This window comes from Protopterus annectens, chromosome 3.part0 (assembly GCF_019279795.1).
Source record: "Protopterus annectens isolate FY-2018-M chromosome 3.part0, PAN1.0, whole genome shotgun sequence".
Lineage (NCBI taxonomy): Eukaryota > Metazoa > Chordata > Ceratodontiformes > Protopteridae > Protopterus > Protopterus annectens.
In genome coordinates this window covers 537,715,911-537,741,731 of record NC_056731.1, presented here as the reverse complement: position 1 = coordinate 537,741,731, position 25,821 = coordinate 537,715,911, and the positions used below count along the sequence as shown (strand labels likewise).

General features: G+C 42.6%; 1 protein-coding gene across 20 annotated transcripts in view; it reads right to left on the bottom strand.

Annotated features, from left to right (window-relative positions):
* CLASP2 (cytoplasmic linker associated protein 2) overlaps positions 1-25,821 on the bottom strand; it is a 7,203,062-nt gene that overhangs the window by 5,003,819 nt on the left and 2,173,422 nt on the right. For all 20 annotated transcript variants that reach the window (XM_044064956.1, XM_044064947.1, XM_044064955.1 and 17 more), the window contains one exon: positions 2,990-3,060. In XM_044064956.1, the coding sequence (XP_043920891.1) occupies positions 2,990-3,060 (71 nt within the window). The remainder of the gene's footprint in view (positions 1-2,989; positions 3,061-25,821) is intronic.

Here is a 25,821-nt window from a genome sequence, read left to right as displayed (position 1 = left end):
CATGGAATACTTCAATGTGTGGCTAATGTGCATCTGTGAGAAGTAAAATGGACTTCTGTTTTCTATTACCAGATTTGTATGACTGGGTTTAGTCAAAAACCAATTTTCAATGGAGGCTGAGAGAGAAAAGCATCAGCATATTATAAACATGTATAAAAAAAAATTCCGTAATATACATGAACAGACATTAATATATATATATATATATATATATATATATATATATATATATCAACAATTACACACACATTTGCCAATTAGATTACATTCATATAAAAGCAGAGATAACTATTACAGTATAAAAGATACTTAGGAATTAGAAGATGTTTAACACTGAGGATATGATGAGGTGCATTAGTGGGTTTGTCGGACAGAATGTGATTAGTGCTTAGAAATATAAAGAAAAAAGTGAGGGGAAGGGAGTAGGTAGGGTAAAATATGTTAATATTGTGGTTATGAGGGTAGGGTGTAAAGTAGGTTTACAAATAATTTTACATATGACTATTAAAAGTTTATGTTAGAAGTATAGAGGTGGAAAGTGATCATTGTCACAAAATAATGTATACAGCTGGAAGATGCTAGTAAAACTATTCAAGTACTGGTGAAAACTGGTTGAGAGATAAGGGATTCTGAATGAAGAGAAATGGTTTGACAATATGGCAAGCTGAAGACATTAGTCACACTTATCCTGGGGATGTAGAGGAGCAAATCCAATGATGTGATAGGTGAAATTTTAGTTGGATTTTAAATGAGACTGCATTCTAAATAGATTTCAGTAGTAGTGGTATGTTGTTCCACAGTTTAGTTACAATGTTTGAATACAGACAGTCACCTGCAGTATTACATGATTTGGTTGCATTAGTGATTTGTTTTAACAGTGCAAAATTCTACTGGGGAGTAATGCTGTATTAAGTTATTAAGGGCTGGACAATTTTCTGGCTTATAGAGAAGTGAGTGTATTTTAGTTAGGTTGACAGTTCTAACCAATTGTTTTCTTCTTGAGGACTAGGCAATGGTGTCTGCTACTGTTACTGTATACTGCAAATCTGGCTACTTTATTATAACACTGCTCTAGTTTAGCCAATTGTGAGACTTAACGAGGAAAGTTGGTAGCAATTTTTTATTTATTTTATTTGACATTTGATTACCAGGGAAGTCCAACCGGGTGTAAATCCTATTTTCAGAAGAGACCTGGGGGGGGGGGGGCATGAGACATAATACAAACTGTATACCTGTGTGTGTGCGCATATAATATATATATATATATATATATATATATATATATATATATATACATACATTATATATATATATATATATATATATATATATATACACATATATATATATATATATATATACATACATTATATATATATGTGTGTGTGTGTGTGTGTGTGTGTCTGTCAGAGACATGGGGGGAGGGGCAGACCTAGAGTGAATTTCCAATTTTCCATCCACTGGTCAAGGTTATGCTTAAATAGAGTTACGAATGAATTCTGCTTGGATGGGGAGCCTGTTCCAGAGCATGTGGATCCTCTGAGAGACATACCTGCCTCATCTACATGTCCTATTTATGTCACATATAAAATGTAATTCCTCGGATCTAGTGGTTCTGATATTCTTTGTTTTGTGGAAGTGCAAAAGATCTTTCAGAGCTGGATCCAAGGATGCCTTGCATGCCAGGCACAGATTGCCCCTCAGTAATCTGTAGGAGACAGAGTACAGAGATAAGTATTTAAGCTATTCATACAGGACAATGTGTTTATACCATGGATTCTCCTTGTAAGGAATCTTTGTGGGCATTCTAACTGCTGCATATGTCTAGCCAGGCACATGCCAAAGGAGGCATTATACTAAATGATGGCTATGATAAGAGCTGAATAAAGTGACACTATGACTTCTTCGGACCTGGACGCCACACACTTACTTATAAGTTGGACAACAAAGAATGATTTTCTTACTACCTTGGCCAGATGTTGATCATAGTCCAGATTACTGTCTATATACATTCCCAGATCCCAGACTTCCAGGAAAACTCTTAAGAGTGTCTTATTAATAGAGTAATTAGCCAGGTTGGCCATTTTCACAAAAGGCACAATAATGCATTTCTTGGCATTAAGTTTTAATCTATGACTTTGGCACTAGTAATTTCTCCGTGTTAGATTCTTTTGTAAGATGTTTGTGTAGCGGGAAATAAACTAATTAAAACAACACAATTTATCTTGTCATTCAATGGCACTTTGAGGACATTAGTTAACACAACAGATTTTACACCATCGAGTGGCTAATCCTGACATGACACTCAGTATGTGATCTGTGTTCTCCTATGTTGAAGGTACTGAGCACCACAGTTGCTGCCCAAAGAGGTTGGTCTACACAAACTCTTCCTCCTACAAGCACCAAGTAAAGTCTGTCCTGCAGCACACAACTCCATTGTTGGGTGAGTTTGAGTTGTTAACACTCAGCATGTTTTGGGAGATGGGAGGAACCCCACAGAGACACAGGAAGAACATGCAAACTCCATAGAGGTATTGGCAAAAGGTCAGGATCAAATCTTGTACCTTCCGCATTACAAGACCTTAACAATTATGCCAGTCAACCTTAGGCTTCTACTTCCCTTCTTCTAGCAAAAATAAGGGGGAAAAAAACTTATGACAGGGTAAAGAAGACTACCTCATAATGAACAAAAAATAGGCTTAAATACCACTTATGGTAACCCTTGAAACTGTCCTGTCTAATGGGATTAGCACAGCCAGTAAAAGAAAAGAAAATAAACTGCGAGATAGGATTTCTTCCACCACTGGACATTATCTTAACATAAGAGAGAGAAAATTCCACAGTTACAATCTAAAGAGATCTATTACTTCAATAACATTTGTCTAAAGCTGGACTTCTGCAAAAAATGAAAGACGAAATAATGCAACCATTTTCTAAAAGTTAATAAGCATGCGGGCACAAGCAAGCACACACAAACACAAAGCATTACCTTCTGACAGCCACTGATTTTGAAGTACAATTGCTTGTTATTAAAGGTATCAGTCGAGGTACATGAGTGTTCTGAAAGAAAAAATGTTTTCTTAGTTAATGTGTTATAATGATCCATTACACCCTATAAATTATACGCTACAATTTCAGACTCAGAGGAGGAGGACAGACAAAAACGCATGCACAAGACATATATACATATACTGTTTACTGTACTATCTTTAAGCATAACCAATTCCTTTTATAAAGAGAGATAAAAATGCACAACAGGAATCAGAAAAAAAATGCCATGCTGACAGCAATAATCAAGGCATGTATAAAAAGGTTGTGTAATAATGCCAATAAACAAACATAATATTTTATTTTATTTATTTTACATTTGTTAACCGGGCTAGTCCAACTGGATACATGTCCATTGTCAGTGGAGGCCCTGGGAGAAAAGCTCCGCTACATACTACTAAACAAGTTAAAAATAAACCAAAATGCAGAAATACAAAAATATACAATACTATAGAAACATAAATTAATCTGCTGCAAGTTGTAAATGCATTACAGTTCAATATGAGGCTTAGCAGGGAACAAAAATTCGAATAAACAACTAGGATACTCTATTGCAGCATTGAAAGAAGTTGATAATAAGACTATTATGCAGTATAACTAGACTTTTATTAAAATAGAATCACCACCTAGTGCGAAGTTGTACTCTGGTGTTTTGATAAAAACTAATATAACCGCTGAACATTAACAACCAACAAGAATAATGATGAAATATAGAAAAGCAGCCTCAGACTGGTAGAGTACTACACTTCATTCAGAAAATATCCTTTCACAAATAATTTCCTTTAGGCAGTGGAGGAAGACCAACCAAAAGGAACATACATTTCATCCACCATTAACTTGCCTCTTCTGGACTCGAGGGGAAAAACACTACCTCTGAGAAGTGCCAAGATATAATCTCCAACATCCAGTGATATTTAAAAAATGGGCTCCAAAAACTTACACAAGGCTGTTTCAACAGATAAAGGTTGCTTTATAATATTTTAACTTTTCTGCCTGTCAGTGGGTACCACTACTTTTCCAGCTTTTACCAGCAGACCTTTATGCCTCTAACATTAACATTAGCAGAATTGATTTTACTCTGAGCCCATGCCACCAAAGCCTGCTGCACATTAACCCAAAACAGTAGTGATGAAACCACGATCACAGGACATCCACTGAAAATGGATGTTTATTAACCTTTTAACATGCATCGATTTTCAGTGGACATTCTGTGAATGACGTTTCAGAGTTTTTGTTTTAGTTTACTAATTCATCAACACTACTGTAAACTGCCCTAGTGTGCTGGAGTTTATCCTCTTCTACATTACCTGGAAGTTTGATTTAAACACTTGTAATTCTCTGCAGTCTGAGAATACCAAGGTCCAAGAACCTAGACAGCACCCTACACCTGTCGCTCATCCCTCTAAATACAGATGATTAACAGGCAGGGCAGTTCATTTAAATGACAGATTACATAGAAACACACGAGGATGGATAGCAGCACCATAAAATATAAACAAACCGATTAACAGACAGACCTTACATACATACATACTTACATCTCGATAGCTTGCAACAAAATGGCAGTCAGGCTCACGTGCTCAGTATTTATACACTTGTTCAAACTCTTGGACAGCTTTTTAAAGTTATACACACACACACTGATCTACAGTCAATAAGACAATTATGGACGCTAGATTAGGAAGTAGGTCGATCTCAAACCAATATGAATAAGAGTCAACTAACATTAGATAATATTAACCATTCCACTCGAAAATGTTGGTGACTACTGTCAACCAAGCTAGTTCAGGAATCTAGTTTAGCTGAAGTGGTTCTTTCTGTTGATGCGACTTACTACTGTTACATACTGAGCAAGATGAAAGTACTCTCTCAATATCTTGTGACATAAAAGACCAAAATACCAGTCCTCCCACCCTTCTTTTGTTAAGAGTCTGCTCCTGGGGGACCACAATGCAAGACAGTAATGCACTCTTCTTACAAACACCTTGGAAGAATAACTTTAGGACGTATAATTTCATGACGATACCACTGTATGACAATCTCATCTCTGTATGGAAAAAAAGGTTACACTTCTTGAGGTAAGCTAGATTGCTTTGACTGCCATCATCGCTTGATAAAGTGGTTGTGCTTCTGTGAAACTAGATCTGTGGCTGTATGATCGCGCAGTCAGGAAGAAAAATGCCTCACTGCCATGACTTCAAAATCAAGTTTCTCATTCTCGTGCTGTTCCGTTTTATTTCTGAACAATCTGGATAATTTATCAGCAAGACAAAAGTTTGCCTTATTGCTTGAAATAAGACTTTTGCCATCTCAGCAGCATGCATTGCAATCTGGAAGGAGCTGTATGTATTATTCTTTCTCAAAATAGTGACTAGAGGCTGGTGGTCTGTTTCGACCTGGATAGGTCCACCATAAATATAAACATAGAAAGTACTGTTTTGTACCTACCATAAATGTAGATGTTCAAGTGCTCATACAGCTGCAGTCATAACAGATGGGTTATCCTGCAGTCAGGCGGGTCCTCGGTCGGCCGAATTCCAAAGTCTAGGTCCGGCGTCGGTTGTCATCGCTTCTTCCCTGACGTCAGTGCGGCAGGGGTATAAAAGAGGCAGCCGACGCCATTTTCTTCAGTTTTTCTTGCCCCAGATGTCAGGTGCCCCCAGAAGGAAGGCAAACATAACGTTATGCAAAGATGCAATGTTGATAAATCAAAAACAGTAGTTGCAAGCAAATACACCATAAAAGAATACCCCAAAAAGATTATATGAAAAGTGTTTGTCATAAGGCCTTTCCTAAGAAGGGATGGAGGGAGAGAAACCTGGACTGCAGCTGTATGAGCACTCGAACATCTACATTTATGGTAGGTACAAAACTGTACTATGTTCATCGTGCATACAGCTGCAGTCATAACAGATGGGTAGAATCCCAAAGCTAAGTAAGGGTGATAGGCACTAAGTGGAACTAGGAGGGGCTAGGATGCCCTGCAGGACTGCTGTGGCAAAGCCCGCTCTAGATTTTGAGTATAGTGGGAGGTGACAGTGCTTGAAGAAAGTGTGCACTGAACTCCAGGTGGCTGCTTCCAAAATGTCCTTGGTAGGGACCCCCCTGAGGAAGGCTGCAGAGGTAGCTGTGGCTCTGGTGGAGTGGGATCTGATGCATGCAGGCACAGTTTTTCCATGAAATGATTAACAAAAGCGTATGCAGTGGGCTATCCATTTTGAAATTGTCTGTTTGGAAATAGCCTTTCCCTGAGCACCTACAGCATAGGACACAGAGTTGCTCAGATTTCCTGAATGGCTTTGTTCTGTCCAAGTAGTAACGAAGTTGTCTGTGAATGTCCAAGGAATGTAGTAGTCTTTCTCCTTTTTATGGATTAGGATAAAAGGTAGATAAGTGGATAGTCTGATTCAAAGCTACACTGGATACTACCTTTGGCATAAAGGTAGGATTGGTTCATAAGGAAACTCTGTCCTGATGGAAAATGATGAATGGTTGCACAGCCATGAGGGCCTGCAGCTCCGAAACCCTGTGTGCTGAGGTGATAGCCAGAAGAAAGGCCGTTTTCCATGACAAGTACTGTAACTCTGTTGAAGAAGCTGGCTCGAAGGGAGGAAGGGCCAGCTTTTCCAATACATAGTTGAGGTCCCAAGCAGGGACTGGTGGTTTCTTTGGGGGTTTTAAATTCTTTGCCCCTCTGAGGAACTGCCTTAAGAGAGGGTGAGAGAATAATGGAGGATCTGTGTTGTATTGTGCAGAAATGGCTGAAGCGTGGATCTTGATGGAGGAGAAGGAAAGTCCATTGTTTAACATCTCAGCTAGGTACTGTAAAATTTGAGGTATATTTATATTTTATTTATACCTGTATATTACCCAAGGATTCTGTCCCTTTTCTTGATTCCAGGCACAAAATCGTTTCCATTTGATGGAGTAAGTCTTTCTAGTAGAAGGTCTTCTTGCTTCCAAGATGACATCCTGCACCTCCTTGGAGAGGAGAAACCGTTGGGAAATCAAGGAATTCTCCATGCAGCTAGATTTAGAGTTTTGAGATGGCTGTGAAGGGTTTTGTAGTTGTGCTGGGACAACAGAAGAGGGACTAGAGGTAGGATCCATGGTGGGGAATGTGTCAGGCTCCTCAGGAGCGGATACCAGTGTTGTCTTGGCCAGTCTGGAGCGATGAGAATCATTTTTGGCCTCTCTGCTCTGGCTTTTAATAGAACTTTGGGCAGCAGAGGAAGAGGCGGGAAGGCATAGACTGTCAATGTTGTCCAATTGAAGGAAAGTACATCCACTTTCCAGGCCAGTGGATGACAGGTCCTTGAACAAAATTTTTTCAACTGGCAATTTCTGTGGGTAGCAAAGAGATCTATGTCTGGCTGTCCCCATGCCTTTTTTGTGAAAAGTTGAGGATGCAACTTCCATTCTTGTGGATTTGTCACATTTCTGCTTAGGTTATCTGCCAATGTGTTTTCCTTCCCTGGCAGGAATTGTGCCTGCAGTTGAATTTGCAATTCTAGTGCTGTGTTCCATAGGGTCATGGCTTGCCTGCACAGGGGGTATGAATGAGTTCCCCCCTGTTTGTTTATGTACCACATCACTGTGGTGTTGTCTGTCCTTATCAATAGCTGGCCTGGATGCAGTAGGTCTTTGAAGGTCATAATAGCCTTTTGCATGGCTAGCATCTCCTTTTGGTTGATGTGAAGGTGCTTCTCTTTCCGGGTCCATTTTCTCTGAATGCACTGATCTGTCATGTGCGCTCCCGAGGCGTAGTCTGAGGTGTCTGTTGTGATGATTTGAGTTGCTTAAGGTACACAGAAAAGAAGACCTGTGTTTCTTTGGCAAGCTTGAGTCCTCCACAAAAATTCCTTTTGAAGGCATGGAATGAGTGGGATAATTGTTTCCAAGCTGTGGCTGTGTTGAGACCATAAGTTTTTCAGGTACCATTGAAGTTTCCTCGTATGCAGCTTTGCACATGGGATTAGTAGGATGCAAGATGCCATGAATTCCAGAGCCTGCAGGATTTTCCTTGCAGTTAGCCTGGTGTAAGTTGCCATTTTTCTGAAGTATTGAGACAGTTGCCCTTGCTTGTCTGGCGTGAGGTAGGGCATCTGGGTGGTTGTATCCAAGCTGGCAACCAGGAAAATTATTTGTTGAGAGGGTATTTGTTTTGATTTATTTTTGTTGACTGTGTATCCCAGGAAGTTCAACAGTTTTATTACAAATGCCAGGTGCTGCAGTAGTATGTCCTTGCTGTCCGCTTGGATCAGGCAGTCGTCCAGATATGGGTAGATTTGTATCCCTTGTAGTCTGCAGAAGGCGATTACTGATGCCAGGCATTTCGTAAACACTCTGGGCGCAGTAGATAAGCCAAAGGGCAATGCAGAGAATTGGTAATGGGTTGAACCTGCAAGAAATCTGAGGTATCTTCTGCAATCTTGTCTGATAGGGACATGCAGGTATGCCTCCTTGAGGTCCAATGTTACCAGCCAAGAATCCTTGCCCAGCATGGGAAGAAGCTGCTGTAATGTGAGCATCTTGAATTTTGGCACCTGTAGATATGTGTTTAGGATGGATAGGTCTAAGACAGGTCTCCAATCTTTGTCTTTCCTCTGTACCAGGAATAGTCTGGAATAAAACCCTTGACCTTGTTCTTTTGCAGGTACCTCGAATTGCTTTCATGTCCATGAGAGCTGAAACTTGTTTTTGTGCCTCTTCCCTTTGATTTTGTGGCAGGTTTGGCATGCCTTTCATTTTTGGAAGGGTGTTAATGTGGAACCTGTAGCCTCTGTCTATAATGTCCAGAATCCATTTGTCTTTTGTAACAATATGTCAATTTTTTCAGAATAATGTCAATTTTCCGCCCAAACGTGCTGCTATTAAAGCTTTGCTTGGCAGGTGTAGGGGGAAGTCATTGTGTCTGTTTTCTAAAAGACTGTGATCTATCTTCTCCACCTCTTGGGGTTGGTGCTTGCCACTGTCTGGCTCTGAAGGATCCTTGAGGTTGCCCTCTGCCCCTTGGGCACCTGTATCTGCCCCTTTGAGGTCTGTCCGTGGCTGGAAAGGACCAATTTTTTGAAGGCCAGTTTCTGCTGAAACGTGGAGGCTGTACCTGCAGGAAATCTTTCACTGTTTGCATTGATTTCGCGTTTTCCTCCATTTTCTTTAGCACCTCCTCAGCTTTAACACCAAACAATACATCTTTTGAAGAGGTGCATCTAATAATTTAGCTTTGACATGATCTGGTAAGGTTTGCTCTTTGAGCCAAGCATGCCTACGTATAACAGACCCCGTAACAGCAGCTTTACATGAGGCCTCTAAAGCATCAAAACCACACTGCAAGGTATGTTTACCCACTTGCTCTGCACCATGCAACAAATCCTGCAACTCTTTTAAATCTGGTTGTGTCATCTTGCTTTTCAGCTGAGATATCAAAAACTGTTGATACTTTAACATATGAAACTGACAGTTTAATGCCCTCATGGTTAAAATGGCCGAGGTGTACACCTTTTCCCCCCACCTTTCTAAAGCTCTGGAATTTCTCTCTGAAGGTAATGGATTTTTAGCAGTAGAGGCCTTAATTCCCTTGGGACCCTGTGAAATTGTTTCTGGGTCAGCAGTATGGCTTTTATATAGAACTGGTGAGAATCAGGAACCCGGTAATACCTGTCTGGTTTAACAGGAGCTGGAGGCAAAGAATCAGGATTAAGGCTGGCTTCTGTGTACACATCATCCAATATATCTAAAACAGGAGGGATAGTCAGTGGCCTATGCTGGGAGAGCAGAAGAAATTCCTTGAGCCTTTTCTTGGAATCGGAGTAATCTTGGCCTTCCTAGTGAAAGTGTTCCCTCAATGTATGCAGGGTTTCCCCAAAAGAGAAGTCCTCAGGGGGGGGAGGGGGGACCGAGGGAATAGACTCCTCTGCATCAGAGTCTTCGAATGGAGAATAGGCATAATCCTGGTCCTCAGATAGTTCTGAGGTAATAGAAGCTTGATCTGAGGAAGGGTAGTCTTCCTCTAATCTGGGCCTTTTGTCAGAGGGGTGTTGAGAACCCCTGATAAGAGTAATCAAATCCTCAGCCATTTTAAGCATCTGTTTTTTAGGCATGGTGCCTTGAGAGGGGGTCCGAAAAACTTGTTTTTTGGTTTTCATGGCTGCTTTAGATTTAGTGAAGGCTTTAATAGAGAAGGAGGAAGGCCTGAAGACCCCTTGAGAAATGGCAGGCCTGTCTAAATTCTGAGTTTCCCTGCCAGGAGTGGCGTCGGGAGCTGTAGTAGGAATGGGGGCAGAGGAGCCTGTGACCTCGCGTACTGAAGACACCGGTAATGCATTGTCATTGGTAATCAGGGGCTGCATAGACACCTTGCTGAGTACCGCAGAACCAGTAGTCAGCCTTAGCGTGGTTTCAGTAGGTGGTGCGGACCTCATATGTCGGTCCTTATCTTTGCGTTTTTTACTCAAAACTGGAGTCGGAGTATCCGACGACATAATATAATTACATTTTTTACCAAAAAAGTGAAGGGCGAACTCCGCCCGACGCTTAATAGTGCGCTTATTGAATCTAGCACAAAAACGGCAGGCCGAGACGTCGCGGTCTAGGACTAAGCAAGGTATACAGAAAGAGTGGAAATCCTTATGCGGTATTTGCTTCCCACATGAAATGCAATTATTAACTTTGTCTGACATCGGTCTGAGGCAAGAAAGGTTTCCCCAACGGGGTACTTAGCTTTCAAGACGACTTCGACTGAAATAGTTTCGTAAATCTCAGGAGCTGGCTGACCGGCACTTGCGAACTGCTTCTGCTTCGGGCACCACGTGGCAAGAAAGACTGAAGAAAATGGCGTTGGCTGCCTCTTTTATACCCCTGCCGCACTGACGTCAGGGAAGAAGCGACGACAACCAACGCCGGACCTAGACTTTGGATTTCGGCCGACCGAGGACCCGCCTGACGGCAGGATAACCCATCTGTTATGACTGCAGCTGTATGCACGATGAACATCTTTGAACATGTCAACACAATCGCCAAACGTTCTTCCTCTACCTGAGCATACTGCATTTCAGTTTGGGTAACTGTTCTGGATGCAGAAGCAACAAGTTGACCCTCTTGTAGAATGACTGCACCAAGACCAAATTTCGAAGCATCACACACAAGAGTAACTGGCTTGTGGATGTCATAGTATCTGATAGCAGGTGGACTAGCAATTTTATGTTTCAGGACATCAAATGCTCTCTGGTGTTGTTCCAGCTAAGACCAAGATACATATCTTTATGGGTTAGCTCTCTGAGTGGTGCCTAGGTAGCTGACCATGTCAAGAAAACGTTGCAGGACTTGAACATTGTCTGGAGCTGGCATCTCAAGAATAGCAGTTTGCTTAGAAGGGTCTGGTTGCAAGCCTGAACTGGTAAATAAATGACCAATGTAAGTGACTTCTTGTAGCCTGAATTTGAATTTCTGGGGATTCAGTTTAAGATTCACTTGACATACCCTTTCCAGAATTGTTATGAGGTTTTTGTTATGATCAGCTTCACCACTGCCTTCTACTAGTATGTCGTCTACTATAACAGCACAAGGATACCAAGAAAAAATTAGCTCCATTGCACAGTGAAAGACTTCACTTGCAGATTTTGGCCCAAATGGCACTCTCAAAAATTTGTACCTTCCAAACAGAGAACTGAAAGTGGTTAACAACAAAGATTTCTTGTCAACCAAAACTTGCTAAAATGACTCCCTGCATCTAAGACAGAAAAAAACAGTTGCATTTGGCATAAGAGCAGCGACTTCTTCGACTACACTTTTTTTTCAGTGCCTTGTTTAAATCTCATGGATCAATACATATTCTGATGTCACCTGAGCTTTTCTTATGAGCTACCACCATGGAAGGCACCCACTCAGTAGGTTCATCAACTGGACAAATCACACCTTGTTGCATCATTATGTCTAGTTCGGCTTTGACTCTGCTCTGCACAGTTACTGGAACTTTTCGGGTTAGCCTGACAACTAGGTTGACATCTGGGTCTAACTTCAGGGAGTACACAACTGAAAGCTTGCCTAACTTGTCTTCAAAAAGATCACCATTTGGTGGAAAAATAGACAGGGCAAAATTAGAACAGTGGTCTTTTTAAGCTAACTTGGGTTTCTTGTTAAATGAAAGCAGCCCCATTTTCAAACTGTCTCTGAACCCTAATAATGACTGGACGTGCCTCTTGACCACATAAACAAGTCATAGCTTCTCCCAGCAGAGTAAGATGAAAGCATTACTGAGCCTTCCGTTTGAATCTCTTCATCGCCATAAGCAACAAGTTTTGCACATTTGCCAAATCAAGCCTTTCACAAGCACTTACACTAGCAAATGCTTCTGCAGACATAACACTGCACCTTGAGCCAGTATCATCTTTGAGCTGTATGGGTTTGCCATTTATCCGAAAAGTACAAAATACTTAATTCTTTGCCCATAAATCTACTGCATTGATTGTTTCGCTAAGCACTGACACACCATCGATATAAAGAGTAGGGTTCACAGTTTTCTAATTGATCAACTTGTTTCTTCAAATGTTGCCTTTTATTGAAAGAAAGTCTGCCTTCTGATTTACAAAACCTTTTGAAATAATTCCATTTATTACATATGTGGCATTGCTGACCAAAAGGTAAGCATTTTTCCCTTTTAGATTCATAATTATCACCACAATTACGACAGTTGGTAATGAAATTAGGTTGGGGTCCTTGCTTTGCTGACTCACTCTTATGCTTGACTGAGACTGTGTGAACTCTGGAATTTGCTACAAAGCTCTGGAGTTTACCAGTGAGTGCTGCAAGGGCTACAGCTGCTGCCATGTGCTTAGGCCAGTTTCTTTTAACCACATGCTGCATACTATCAACATGAGCCTTAGAAGCTGACATGCCTTTCTCATTTGTAAGCATACTGCTGTGCTTTCTGGCGGCCACAGTGGTGCAGTGGTTAGTGTTGTCACCTCACAGCAAGAGGTTCTCTGGTTCGATTCTCGGCTGGGGTGCCTTCTGTGCGGAGTCTGCATGTCCTCCGCTGTGGTCGCGTGGGGTTTCTCCGGGTGCTCCGGTTTCCTCCCACATCCCAAAGACATGCAGTAGGTGGATTGGACACTCTAAATTGGCCCTAGGTGTGAGTGTGTGTGTGCCTTCTGTGGAAGGTTGGGCGCCGGGCTGGCAACTCAACACCGTAAAACTCCACTGCCAATCATGAGCGGACAGATGATCCGCTGTGGCGACCCCTAACCGGGAAAAGTTGAAAGAAGAAGAAGAAGATTGCTGTGCTTTCTGTGAGTTTGTATATCTGACAAATCTCAATGGCTTTATTCAAAGTTAAATTACTGTCACGAAGCAAAATCTTTTTCACAGCATCATCTTTAATACCACACACAAGTCTGTCTTTTATCAACCCATTCCTTAAATCAACAAGTCTGCATGTTTTAGCTTTGTTTCTCAAATCAGTTCTATATGCTGCAAAAGTTTCACCATGCTTTTGATCCCTTGTGTAAAATAAGTGCCTTTCCATTGTAATGTTCATCTGGAGGCTTACACATCTCTCTAAATTTACATTTGAAGCACTCAGGGTCCTCTCCCTTGATTCAGCTGGTACAACTATATGACTGTTTTCCCCCTCTCCTGCAAAGATAGCAGGTGCATACACACATGAATGTTCCCTTTCAAAGGCTTCTGACCCAGCTAAATTAAGAAAAAATGCCTTTGTATGGTCATCTTTACCAGAAAATGCAGCCTGTATGAAAACATTGTACTCTTGCTCAAACACACTCCAGTTCTCTGCAACATTATCAAACACAAGTGCACTGGGTTTTTGAAATCCATCTGCCATGCCAACAAAGTATGCACAGATATACTGAAAATGTGGCCCACGTAATTATGTAAGAATAAGTTCTCTCTCTGCAGCTTGTATTAACATTCAAATGCACAATACTCTCCAAAACACTTTACTTTGTGAAATATACTTTAAAGTTATTTCACAGACTACAGCCATTTCACTGTAATACTGCACAAATAAGCAAACACTTAATACACTTCTGATAACTCGGATAGCGTTAATATAAAAAATGCAGTCGTTTCCTTTTATTGTATTCGTTTTATGCAATTCGGACTTTGCTTTAAACATTTTCCATAGTAATTTGAATATTTCTATCAATATTGGACATTTCGATGTATTTATATATTGTTTAGAGTGTTCTGTATGCTTCATTTCATTTTATGAATAAGAAATTATTTGAGCAAGTTTTAACATCTGAAATTCATTTCTGACCTATTTTGCGAAGCATACGTGGAGTAGGGAAGATCCACTCCTGTATACTCCACTCCACCAATACTAACTACATGCCTCTCAGATTCAAATTTAGAAATTGAAAATCTTTCTGGCAACAATTCGTTTTAACCATGTCACCTGTCCCTCTAAATACATACGACTAACAGGCGGGGTAGTTAGTTTAGATGCTTTGTTACATAGAAACACATCAGGACAGATAGCAGCATCATAAAATATAAACTGATTAACAGACAGACCTTACATACATACACGCTTACATCTCAATAGCTTACTACAAAATGGCTGTCAGGCTTGCAAGTGCTCGGTACTTATACACTTGTGCAAGCCCTTAGCTTCTTAAAGATACACACACATAGCTCTACAACACCCATCTAACAGAATAAATCAAACCTGAAAATAGTACAGCTAACCTTCTGGAGAAGAGAAAAAATAACCACTAATGGATTAATTCCTATGAAAAAATGCAGACAGCTTTAATTCTATTTTAGAAACATTCATAACAAAACAATGCTGCTTAGTTTCCAGTTTCTCTAATCTAGTCCCTTCTAAAAAGATTCATGTTTTTGGTCTATTTCTCCTCTGACCATCCAGCCAACCATTATGGCTGCTCAAATGGCTCACTCATCCTCCCCTAGGCAACAGGGTATGATTGTAAAAATTTAACCTGGAGTTGAGCAAGTGCCAAGCCAATTGTTTATCAGGTGAAGCTTTAGCTGATCTTTGAATTATTTTAAGTTATTTGTCCTACTCATAACAGAGTTTGAGTTTCAAAACACAGAGTACGTGTCCCCTGCAGTGCTGCTAGATTTAGTTATGGCAAATAATTTATCCCACAAGCATAAAGTTTTATTTGTGGAGTAATGCTGGGTAACACTGTTTAGAGCAATGCAGTTTTATACACAAGGTTGTGGTTTGTTACTAATTTTGAATATATTAAGTGGACATCAGCTCTGCCCAATTAGGCTGTTTTGAGGGCCAGACAGTGATAAGACTTACAGGAATGGTTTGTAGTAAATTCTACAAATGTATTGAAGCAAATCTTTACCCGTTTCCTTAACAGACCTGTAGATTAAGTATTGGAGAGGCACAGTAAACTGATGGAATTAGATACATATACCAGTGCTACTCCTAGCCATTTCTGTTCGATAAGGTTTTGCCCTACACTGGAAGCCAAGTTTTTGGTGAATTTTTAACTGCCTGATATATGTGATCATCAAACTTCATATGATCAGTGATGACTACACATAATGGCTTAGTATGGGTTCCCAGTTCTATTTCTGCAAAGATAAGCTTCACTTCAACATTGACAATCATCTAGCTAAGGTTCACACCACCTGCAGGATGGCCCTGCTGCAGTTGTTTTCACACCACTCAGTCACAAGCACAGTCACGCCTATGACCAATTCAAAGTATCCAATCCACATAGTGCACATCTACAGAATGCAGGAGGAACCTGGTGCACCCTGAGAAAACCCACACAAACACAGGTAAGACATGTAAACTCCACATGGAAGGCACCAGAGCCAAGAAACGAACAAGATAACCTCATGCTGTGAAGTGACAATGCTATCCGCTGTGCCACTGTGATCGCCTATTCACACATACGACAAATACTTTTACAGTCCAGCTTAAACCCAGAAAATGTTCCTTTATGCAGATGGTATATGCTGAAGGTGAACCAAGGGGGAGTGAGGGACCTTGAAATACAAGCTCTGGGAATTCAAAGCACTGCAGAAGTACAGAGTACATATACACAGCTGTAAAGATGATACCAGAGGAGTGAGTAAGCCTTAGTAAAGAACCAATGCTGTTAAACTGGATGGGTATGTCAAAATATATAAAAGCATTAATTCTATTAGTACCTAAAACGATCATTACAAGAAAAATGGAAAATAAGAAAGAAACCAGGGAGAGCAAACTGAAAACTTTAGGTCAAAAGAAAAATAAATATGTCAGGATACATAAGATGGTATCAAACTCATAACAATGATGATGGGAGGGATTAACAGGATTGTTGAAAGAACTGAAAGGAAACCTTACAGAGTGAAAGAAGAAAGGGGTTGAAGAGAAGGAAGGTTATACGGTACTAAACCATTTTGTTTTGGTGTGTATGTAGTTTTAAGGTTGGGATTGCTTTTAAAATGTCCGTCAGAGCTACAGGCAACTAAAACTGGGAAAACAGAGAGGTGTGACTAAGAGATGATTATGGCATGAGAAATAGTGCACTGAATTAAAACTTAGATAACAATAAACTCTAAATCACTAGTAAGTAAGTAAAAAAAAAAATGAACAACATTGTTATGAATCATGCGACTACCAGATGTAGGCTGAGGAAATGTATTAGTATGGTCAAGGAATACGCTGATGGTAGAAAGTCAAAGCCACTGGTAGAAGGCAAACAAAATGAACAATGCATAAGGTTTGCATGTAATTTATTTATTTACACTTTGCCGCCCGGTTTATCCCAACTCGGCAACTGGCTTCTTTTTAAGGGAGACCCAAGGTGTAATTCATACTGACTAAAGGAAATAAATCCAGGGCACCGGGGAACTTCTACTCTTTTCAAATGTACCATGATGAAAAATGAGGTCAATAAAAGCCTACAAATTACCAAAAACAGCATCAGTGACACTTCTTATGCTAGACTAATGATGAAAGCTGTTTTATATAAGGCTCACAGCTGGCGGTTTTCAGAGCTATGTACTATGTCACATGAAAATGAAAAGTGAAATAAGAAAAGAAAGTCCTCTACAAATACTTAGACACTAAAAATAAGGACTTTATTTGCACAACTACATCCATATCATGTCCTGCTCATAACTACAAAAAACAGTCTGTCAAGCAAATCATCCTATCAGATTTATTATTTTGCTAAACAAAATATGTATAACCCATGCCTTGGCAATCAGTTTTATTTTGGTATAGAGAGGCACGCTGACCATGACATTTAATTCAGTTAAATTTTCTCCATTTGCTTTAGGTGGACATGCAGTCTGCTCCTGATGACTTCTGATATTATTACTGTTCACAGGCCAAGCCTAAATGCATAACAGCAAGACCTTGTGTCCGTGTGCCTAAGTGGATATTCTTAGAAACAGATCTAAATGAACATCACTTTTCCTGGGGAAGAAAACCTCTGAACACAGGTGTCTAGGTGACACCCCAGGAACATAATCCTACGTAAAGAAGTCAAAAAAGACTTTTGAATGCTCTCTAGGAATCCCAGTTTGTAAAGGAGATCTCTTGCCAACAGAAAGATTCATGACACTCTGAAAAAGACTCTGCAAAGATAAGCAAGTCATTTAAATAAGGAAAAATGTGGATACCCTGTAGCCTGCAATGAGCTATAACTGCATCCACACACTTTGTGAACATTCTCAGTGAAGTGGATAGTCCAAAAGGTAAAGCAGGGAACTGATAAAGTGATACAGACACACAAAACCTTAAAAAAATGTCTGAAGTCTAGATGAATAGGGACGTGATGATAAGCATCTTTTAAAGTCTAGTGTTACCAAGGAACTTGAAAGGGGAAGAACAGGTAACTGGTTGTGAAGAGACATCATTTTGAATTTTGGCACTATCACAAACAAGTTTAGGAAAGAAAGATCCAGGACTGGTCTCCAAGCATGTTCTTCCTTTGCCACTAAAACATCCTTGAATGAAAACCCATCCTCACCTGGGATGGAGGGACTGGTTCTATCACTCCTTGGGCATGTGATGAAAAACCGATGAAAACAAGAGAGTTTAAACCACAGATGTCTGGAAATGAGGAATTTCCTCCCACTGCTATCTATAATCCTGATGAGTCATTTTCAGTACACATTTATCTGAAATGAGAAGTTATGTACCTACCATAACGTTCCATGTTAGTTGTCTTCTCTCGCCTTCTTTCTTGCTTGATGGGTTCGGAGCCGATCCTCGGCTCCGACTCGGCACTTGCTAAGCTCGAGAGTCACTTTTACCAGCTCGAGGCAGCCCCATATCCCATGATGCAAGGCGGTAAGTACCCAGATCTCATTTGTTGTCTATAGGCAATAACACCTAGCATAAAAAACTTCCCAAAGGAAGAAAGAAGGAGAGAAAAGCCTGAAGGATGGTTTTGGAGGACCAGTACTGTATGGTCTTAAGAAGCATTCTTCCATGTAGAGAAAAGGTCTGTCCAGGCCAGGGGAAGGCGGGAGGGTCAAGAAAGAAGGCGAGAAGACAACTAACATGGAGCGTTATGGTAGGTACATAACTTCTCAATGTTAAGTTGTCAATCTCGCCTTCATTCTTGCTTGATGGGACCGCGTCCCTAGCACCTCTATCCTGGGTGGCTCAATGGAACAGACTCTTGTGAACTGTAGAGCCAAAACTGGCTCTGTCCCTGGAGGCCAAATCCAATTTGTAATGAGAAACAAAGGTATGAGGAGTGGCCCAAGTGGCTGCTGCACAAATAGTGTCTAATGGAAGTCTAGCTTGAAAAGCTGTGGAAGTGGCTAAGCTTCTGGTTGAATGCGCTTTAGGTTTCGAGCACAGCTGTTTTCCCCTGAGCTGATAAATTTCAGAGATGACAGAAGAAAGCCATCTAGATAAGGTCACTTTTGAGACAGGAAGGCCAATTTTGTTATCAGCATAAGAAACAAAGAGCTGATCGGATTTCCTGAATTGTTTTGTTCTGTCCAAATAATATCTGAGTTGGCGGTGAACATCAAGATAATGTAACTTTTGTTCCGATCTGTTTGAGTAGTTTGGGAAAAATACAGGAAGATCAATAGCCTGATTCAAATTACTCTTTGAGGTGACCTTAGGCAAAAAAGTCGGATTAGTTCTCAATGATACTCTGTCTTTGTGGAAGACTAAATAGGGGGGGCGAACAGAGAGCATGAAGTTCAGATACCCTCCTAGCCGAAGTAATAGCAACCAGGAATAAAGTTTTCCATGAAAGAAATTTCAGGGAACATGAAACAGCTGGCTCGAAAGGAGGAAGACTCAAGGATGTCAGCACTAAATTTAGGTCCCATTGAGGAGGAGGACTCCTGATTGGAGGTTTCAGGAGAAAAATTCCTTTTAAGAAGGCTCTACAAAGCATGTGGGACATAATGTTGTGATCTGCGAACCCGACACGAAAGTTCGAGATAGCAGCCAACTGAACTTTGACCGTGGAGGAAGAGGAGCCCGCGTGAAAGATTTCCGCTAAGAAATCCAAAACTGCTTGTACTGGAGCAGTAAAGGGATCAATATTTTTAGCTTTTGCCCAACAAGAAAAACGTTTCCATTTGCTAGTATAAATCCTCCTAGTAGAGGATTTTAAGGAAGCTACTATGATGTCTCTAACAGGATTAGAGATCATAGGAAGCCTGGCTAAGGAAGGAAGTGGAGCAACCATGCTGTGAGGTTGAGAGAAGGGATAGACCGGTGCAGTTGACCCGATTGGTGAATCAGAAGGTCTGGCACTGGGTCCAGATGCCACGGCTGCACCAAAAGGTGACGATGGAGGAACGGAAACCAAATTTGTCGAGGCCAATAGGGAGCAATAAGAATCATTTTGGCTCTCAAAACGGTGGCTTTCTGGAGTACTTGAGGAATCAGTGGAAAAGGAAGAAAGGCATAAAGAAGTCCCTGGGGCCAATCCTGGGTTAGAGCGTCTCTGGGGGGATGGCCTGGCAGTGGGAAGAGAGAGAAGAAGTCTGGGCATTTGCTGTTTTGGGGAGTAGCAAAAAGATCGCAACATGGGCGGCCCCATTCTAGAAAAATCTCCTCCACTATAGATTGTTTGAGAGACCACTCGTGAGGCATGAGAATAGCTCTGCTCAATCTGTCCGCTAAAATGTTGGTTTTCCCAGGGATATGCGTTGCTACCAGAAACCGATGAGAGGAGATCGCCCATTGCCAAAGTCTGAGAGCTTCTCGACACAAGGGGTAGGACTTGGTTCCGCCCTGCTTGTTGATATACCATACTACAGACATGTTGTCTGTGTGGACTGCAATTGTTCCCAAGGGAAGAAAGTCGTTGAGGGCTTGCAACGTTAAAAGCACTGCTCTCATCTCCAGGACATTTATGTGCAGGTGGTATTCGAACGGTTGCCATGTCCCATGAACCATCCTGCCCTGATAATGACCACCCCACCCGATCAGGGAGGCGTCCATAGTGACAGTGGCTACCGGGGCTGGGGGTACAAAGGGTCTGCCTTGGTGAATCTGGGGAGAAGTAATCCACCATGAAAGATGATTCCTGCAAATTTGTGTCACCAGTATTTGGTGACGCATCGGAAGTTGTTGGTAAGACCACTGAGTGAACAACATCCACTGAAGCAGGCGCATATAGAAGCGGGCCAGGGGAAGAAGGGTAATGGCCGCAGCCATGAGGCCCAACACCTTTAGAACCATTCTGGCTTGTACTTTCTTGCTGGCTAGGATGATCCTCACGTGACTTTGTATATCTGAGATTCTTTGGTCTGTGAGGGTAGCTGACATCCGAACAGTGTTTAAGTTTGCGCCTATGAAAGTAACAGACTGGCAGGGCAATAAGGAGGATTTTTCGTAGTTGATCGAAATTCCCAATTGAGTGCAAAGATTTATTGTGTAATCCCTGGCTTGAAGAAGTTGATGCCTGGTGGTGGCTGAAAGGAGCCAGTCGTCGAGATCCGGAAACACCTGGAATCCTTGACGTCTCAGGTGAGCCGTGACCACTGCCATACATTTGGTGAACACTCTGGGGGCTGTAGTGAGACCAAAGGGCAGGGCTCTGAATTGGAAATGACTGGACCCCAGCCGGCGGAGAAACCTTCTGGAGCGTCTGTGAATTTTTATGTGATAGTACACATCCTGAAGATCTATTGAGCACATCCAGTTGTCCTTCTCTAGGAAGGGCAGAATTGACTGAAATGTGACCATTCGGAATCTTGTCTTTCTCACAGACTTGTTGAGTCTGCTGAGATCCAATATTGGTCTCCAGTCTCCCGTCTTTTTGGGGACCAAAAAGAACCTTGAGTAGATTCCGGGCTCTGAATGGTCTGTTGTAACTGGCTGAATGGCTCTTTTTTGTAGAAGTTTTAATACTTCTAACTCTGCAATTTCCCTTAGACCAGGTGGTACATCTGGAAGGGAATTTGAGTGAGAGAAAGGACTTTCCTCGAAAGGAATTTTGTAACCCTCAGATATGATCGACTGTACCCATCTGTCTTGAGTGAGGGAACGCCAGGCTTCTGGGTACAGCGATAGTCTTCCCCTGACTGCCTCCAAGGATGGACAGTCGGGCAACATCTCAGGGATGCTGAAAGGGCTGGTCAGAGAGAGGCTCTCTGCTTCCCTGGTTTTGTGGACCCCTTCTGCCTCTAGAGCGGCGTCTGTTATTGTTACCCCCTCTGCCTCTAGGGGTAAACTGACCACGTGTATCCGGCGTGACTCCTTGGGATTTGCGGAACCACATTTTGCCACCCTTCTGTCCTTTAGGGTAAGGTCTAGAAGGGGTGGAAAAACGGACCCCTACGGCAGAAAGAGTCTTGCCGTCCTGCTCACACCTGGTCAATGTATCCTTCACTTGAGGGCCAAACAAAGCTGACCCATCAAAGGGAGAGTTTGTGAAGGACGCCTTAAAGGGATCTGCAAAATTACAGAGCCGCATCCAGGCTTGGCGTCTAAGAGCCACACCTGTACCTGCGGCCCTATTCGCTCCATCTGCCGCATATGATATCAGTCGCATGGAGGAGTTAGCAATAGAATACAGGGTTCCTAGCTGCGAAGCAATTTTTTCTTGAGCCCCTGCAGCTGTGGGATCCTGTACTACTTCACCTAGCTCCTTAAGGATGTCCCTTTGGAGTCTGGTGAAGTGACATAAGTAGTTCAGCGAGCGCATAGCAAAGGTCGCTGAAGAGAACATCCGCTTACCATACCTATCCATGGTCCTAGAGTCCTTATTAGGAGGATGGACAGGTACGGAAGGATCTGCAAGTTCCTTCTTAGTGGCAGCTGCCACCACCATGGCATCAGCAGGGACACCTTTCGTAAGGAATTGCTTATCCGAAGGGGCAGTAATAAATTTAGACGGCCTCCTAGGAACTGGCTCTACAGAGTCAGGAGCAGCCCAAGCCTTCGAGCAATAACCTGCATAAGGGGTCGAAGGCGGAGACACCCAGGAGGTGGAGGGCCGAGATCCAAACGCCTCTAGGTATACCGACTCATCCTCAGAGGGATTATTGGAGGGCCAGTTTCCCCTCTGTTTAAGGAGTTCTAGGATGTCTGAAAAGGAGACATCCTCAGAGGGGGATCTTGGGGATCCCTCCGACTCATCTAAGTCGGTATCTGAAGTGATAGACTCAGGGGAGTCTATGTGTTTCCTCTTACAAGTCCTCTTGCGCGGAGGATCCCCTGACTGATCAGGAGAATCCTCAGAAGAGGGGGTTATTCCCAGTGGGGAAACCTGAGGCGGAGGATCTCTGGGTCCGGGAGCAAGAGAGATGGCAGAGATATCGACAGGCACCGTAGAGGGAGGAGCTAAGGGAACAGACTGCTGGCTGAGTCCAGTGGCCAGCACACTCTTCATCACCTCGAAGGCTCCCCTCCCAGGGAGGTCCGAGAGAACCCGTTCCGAAGAAACCGGAACTCCAGGGCCCACCGAAAGGGAAGGCTCCGAGGCAGATGTCGGAGCAGAGCTCACCAAGGCCGAGGCTCCAAGGGGAAGAGTGGGGTCGGACAAGGGTCCGATGCCACTCACCCCCTCGGAGGAGACCAGGGAAGCCCGACCACCGAATCCCTCTAAGGAAGGTCTTGAAGAGGAGATAAGAGTAGATGCTGAGGGAGCAGAAGGGGGGGTATCTGCCCCTCAGCCATAGCAGAAACTATTCCCGAAGACTCCAGCTCCAAACTCTGAGGTAGAGTCGAAGGAGGAACTGCAAGAGGGTGTGGACTAATAGTCGTCTGAGACGGATTATGTAGCATCTGGGCCAGTGCCTGTGATTTCAATAATCTACTGACCACCCTCTCTAAATCATGGTCAGAAAGCCTGGATGACCTAGATGATCGGCTCCGATGGCTCCGTTCCGAGAGGAGAGGAGAGGCCGGAGCCGAGAGTATCGGTTCCAAGGAAGGGGACCTGGACCTCTTCCTCGAAGGAACCATCGGAGCCGATGAAACCATAGATGCAGTCGGAGCCGAAGACTTTTCGGCACCGACAGAAGGTCTTGATGCATCGGCTCCGGCCGGAGCCAATACAGACATAAAGGTAAGGGTGTCGGAGCCGGTCGGCGCCGACACCGAAGCCTGAGCCTCATGGTGGTCGGAGCCAGTCGGAGCCGACACCGATGTGACAGAACCAGTATCGGCACCGATAGCCATCGGTGCCGAAGGTTTAAGCAAACCAGGATCGGCTCCAGCTGGAGCCGATCTCGACTCAGAAAGAGTCGGAACCGAGGCCGCAGGCTTAGACACAGAAGCCTGGGCCTTGGAAGACTTGAAAGTCTTGCTCGGAGCCGACTTAGCCGGAGAGCCCTCCGGTTTAAGAAGACCCCTTAAAATCAATTTATTTCTCCTCTCCTGCAGGACTCTCTGGCTAAAGGAATGACAAATCGCACAGGAGTCCTGCAGGTGGAGAGGTCCCAGGCAGTATAAGCAAGAAGTGTGACCGTCTGTCAGAGACATCTTCTGACAGCACGAGTCACACTTCTTAAAGCCTGAGACCCTTTCTTTGGACATAGTTGCAGAAACACACACAACACAGTCCCAAAGAACAAGTTATCCCAAAAAAAATATTGATAACTAACCTCTCACACACACACACACACCCGCCCTAACAAGGGGGGGGGGGATGGGAGGGGAGAAGGCCTGACTAAAAAAAATTAAGGAGGGAACTTTCAGTCAGAAAGGGGCTTAATATTAACTAAAAACGTAAAATATAAAGTTTAAATTGAAAAAGGGGCTAAAATAGTATTATATAAAACACTTACCAGGAGCTGGCAAAAGGAGGACCTCATCAGCGAGCGCAAAGCGAGATCTGGGTACTTACCGCCTTGCATCATGGGATATGGGGCTGCCTCGAGATGGTAAAAGTGACTCTCGAGCTTAGCAAGTGCCGAGTCGGAGCCGAGGATCGGCTCCGAACCCATCAAGCAAGAATGAAGGCGAGATTGACAACTTAACATCAATCTTTAACCAAAGAAAACATGCAGATTCAGACTTTCTTTAACAGTCATTCAGACTTGTTGGACTATCCTGGGTTTTGGGAGGTTCAATCCTTTTTCAAACACCCCCCCTTGAAGTCCTAGAACGCTATAACAATGCTAAGGATTATACTTTAAGAGAAATAATTTTTTTTCTTCTAAGTTCATACTATACTTACGGTATAGCCAAAGGCCCTGGGAACCTCGTGGTCTGGTTTACTAGACAAAAAAAAGTATTTCTGCCATCTACAACAGAATAATCAAAAACCCTCAAAAGTTTTAGGCAGGTATAAACAATCTCCTTCACCTGGGTCAAACCTCCACTCCTACCCCCCTCAGCTTCCATCCATAAATCTACTGAAGTGGCAAATACCTTCAATAGTTTCTTCACAGAGACTATCCAGTCCCTAGTTAGCCAATTAACCTTTAGTGGTTTTATAATAAATGCGGCTATACCCAGTTCTCAACTCTCTTTTAGCCTCCAACCAGTTTCTACATCTCTCATTCGAACCCTACTTAAAAACTAAAACTCACTACCCTTTCAGTTGATCATCTTCCTGCTGAGTATTTGCAAAAAGATGCAGATGCTATAGCATACTCCATCGCTATCAATCAATAGAACCATAACAGAATTCACCATCCCCTCCATCTGGAAAATATCCCATGTCATACCACTCCATAAAGGCGGCAGCTCTTCTCAACTGTCAAACTACAGACCCATAGCCATACTGTCACCACTGGCTAAAATCATGGAGAAGTGCATTCATAAACAACGTATGCATCTCATTCAGAATAAACTGTTGATCAACTCTCTCAGCATGGCTTTAGACCTCATCACAGCACCACTTCAACCCTCCTTTCTTTCTCTGTCATTAACCAAAACCGGAACAACAACAAATTATCTTCAGCCCTCTTTCTGGATCTTTCTAAAGCTTTTGATATGGTCAAATACCAACTACTCATCCACACACTGAAAACCATATCCTTAGACAACCAAGCTCTCCAATGGGTCCTGGCCTATCTGAATAGTAGGCAGCAAGCCGTACTATGGCAGGACAAACTCTCATGCCTGTTACCCAATACCATAGGAGTACCCCAGGGCTCCATATTAGGACCCCTTCTCTTTTCGATCGTTATTAATGATCTCCACATACCCATCCTACATGCTACCTGCATTCAATATGCGGATGACTCCACTTTGGCATGCACTTACACCTCACCAACAAATCTGCTGTCCATAACCCAGAATACATTTAATATAGTTGAAAACTGGCTCTCTGATCATCTCCTGATCTTAAACCCTAAAAAACCAAACTACTACTTTTCTCGCCCACT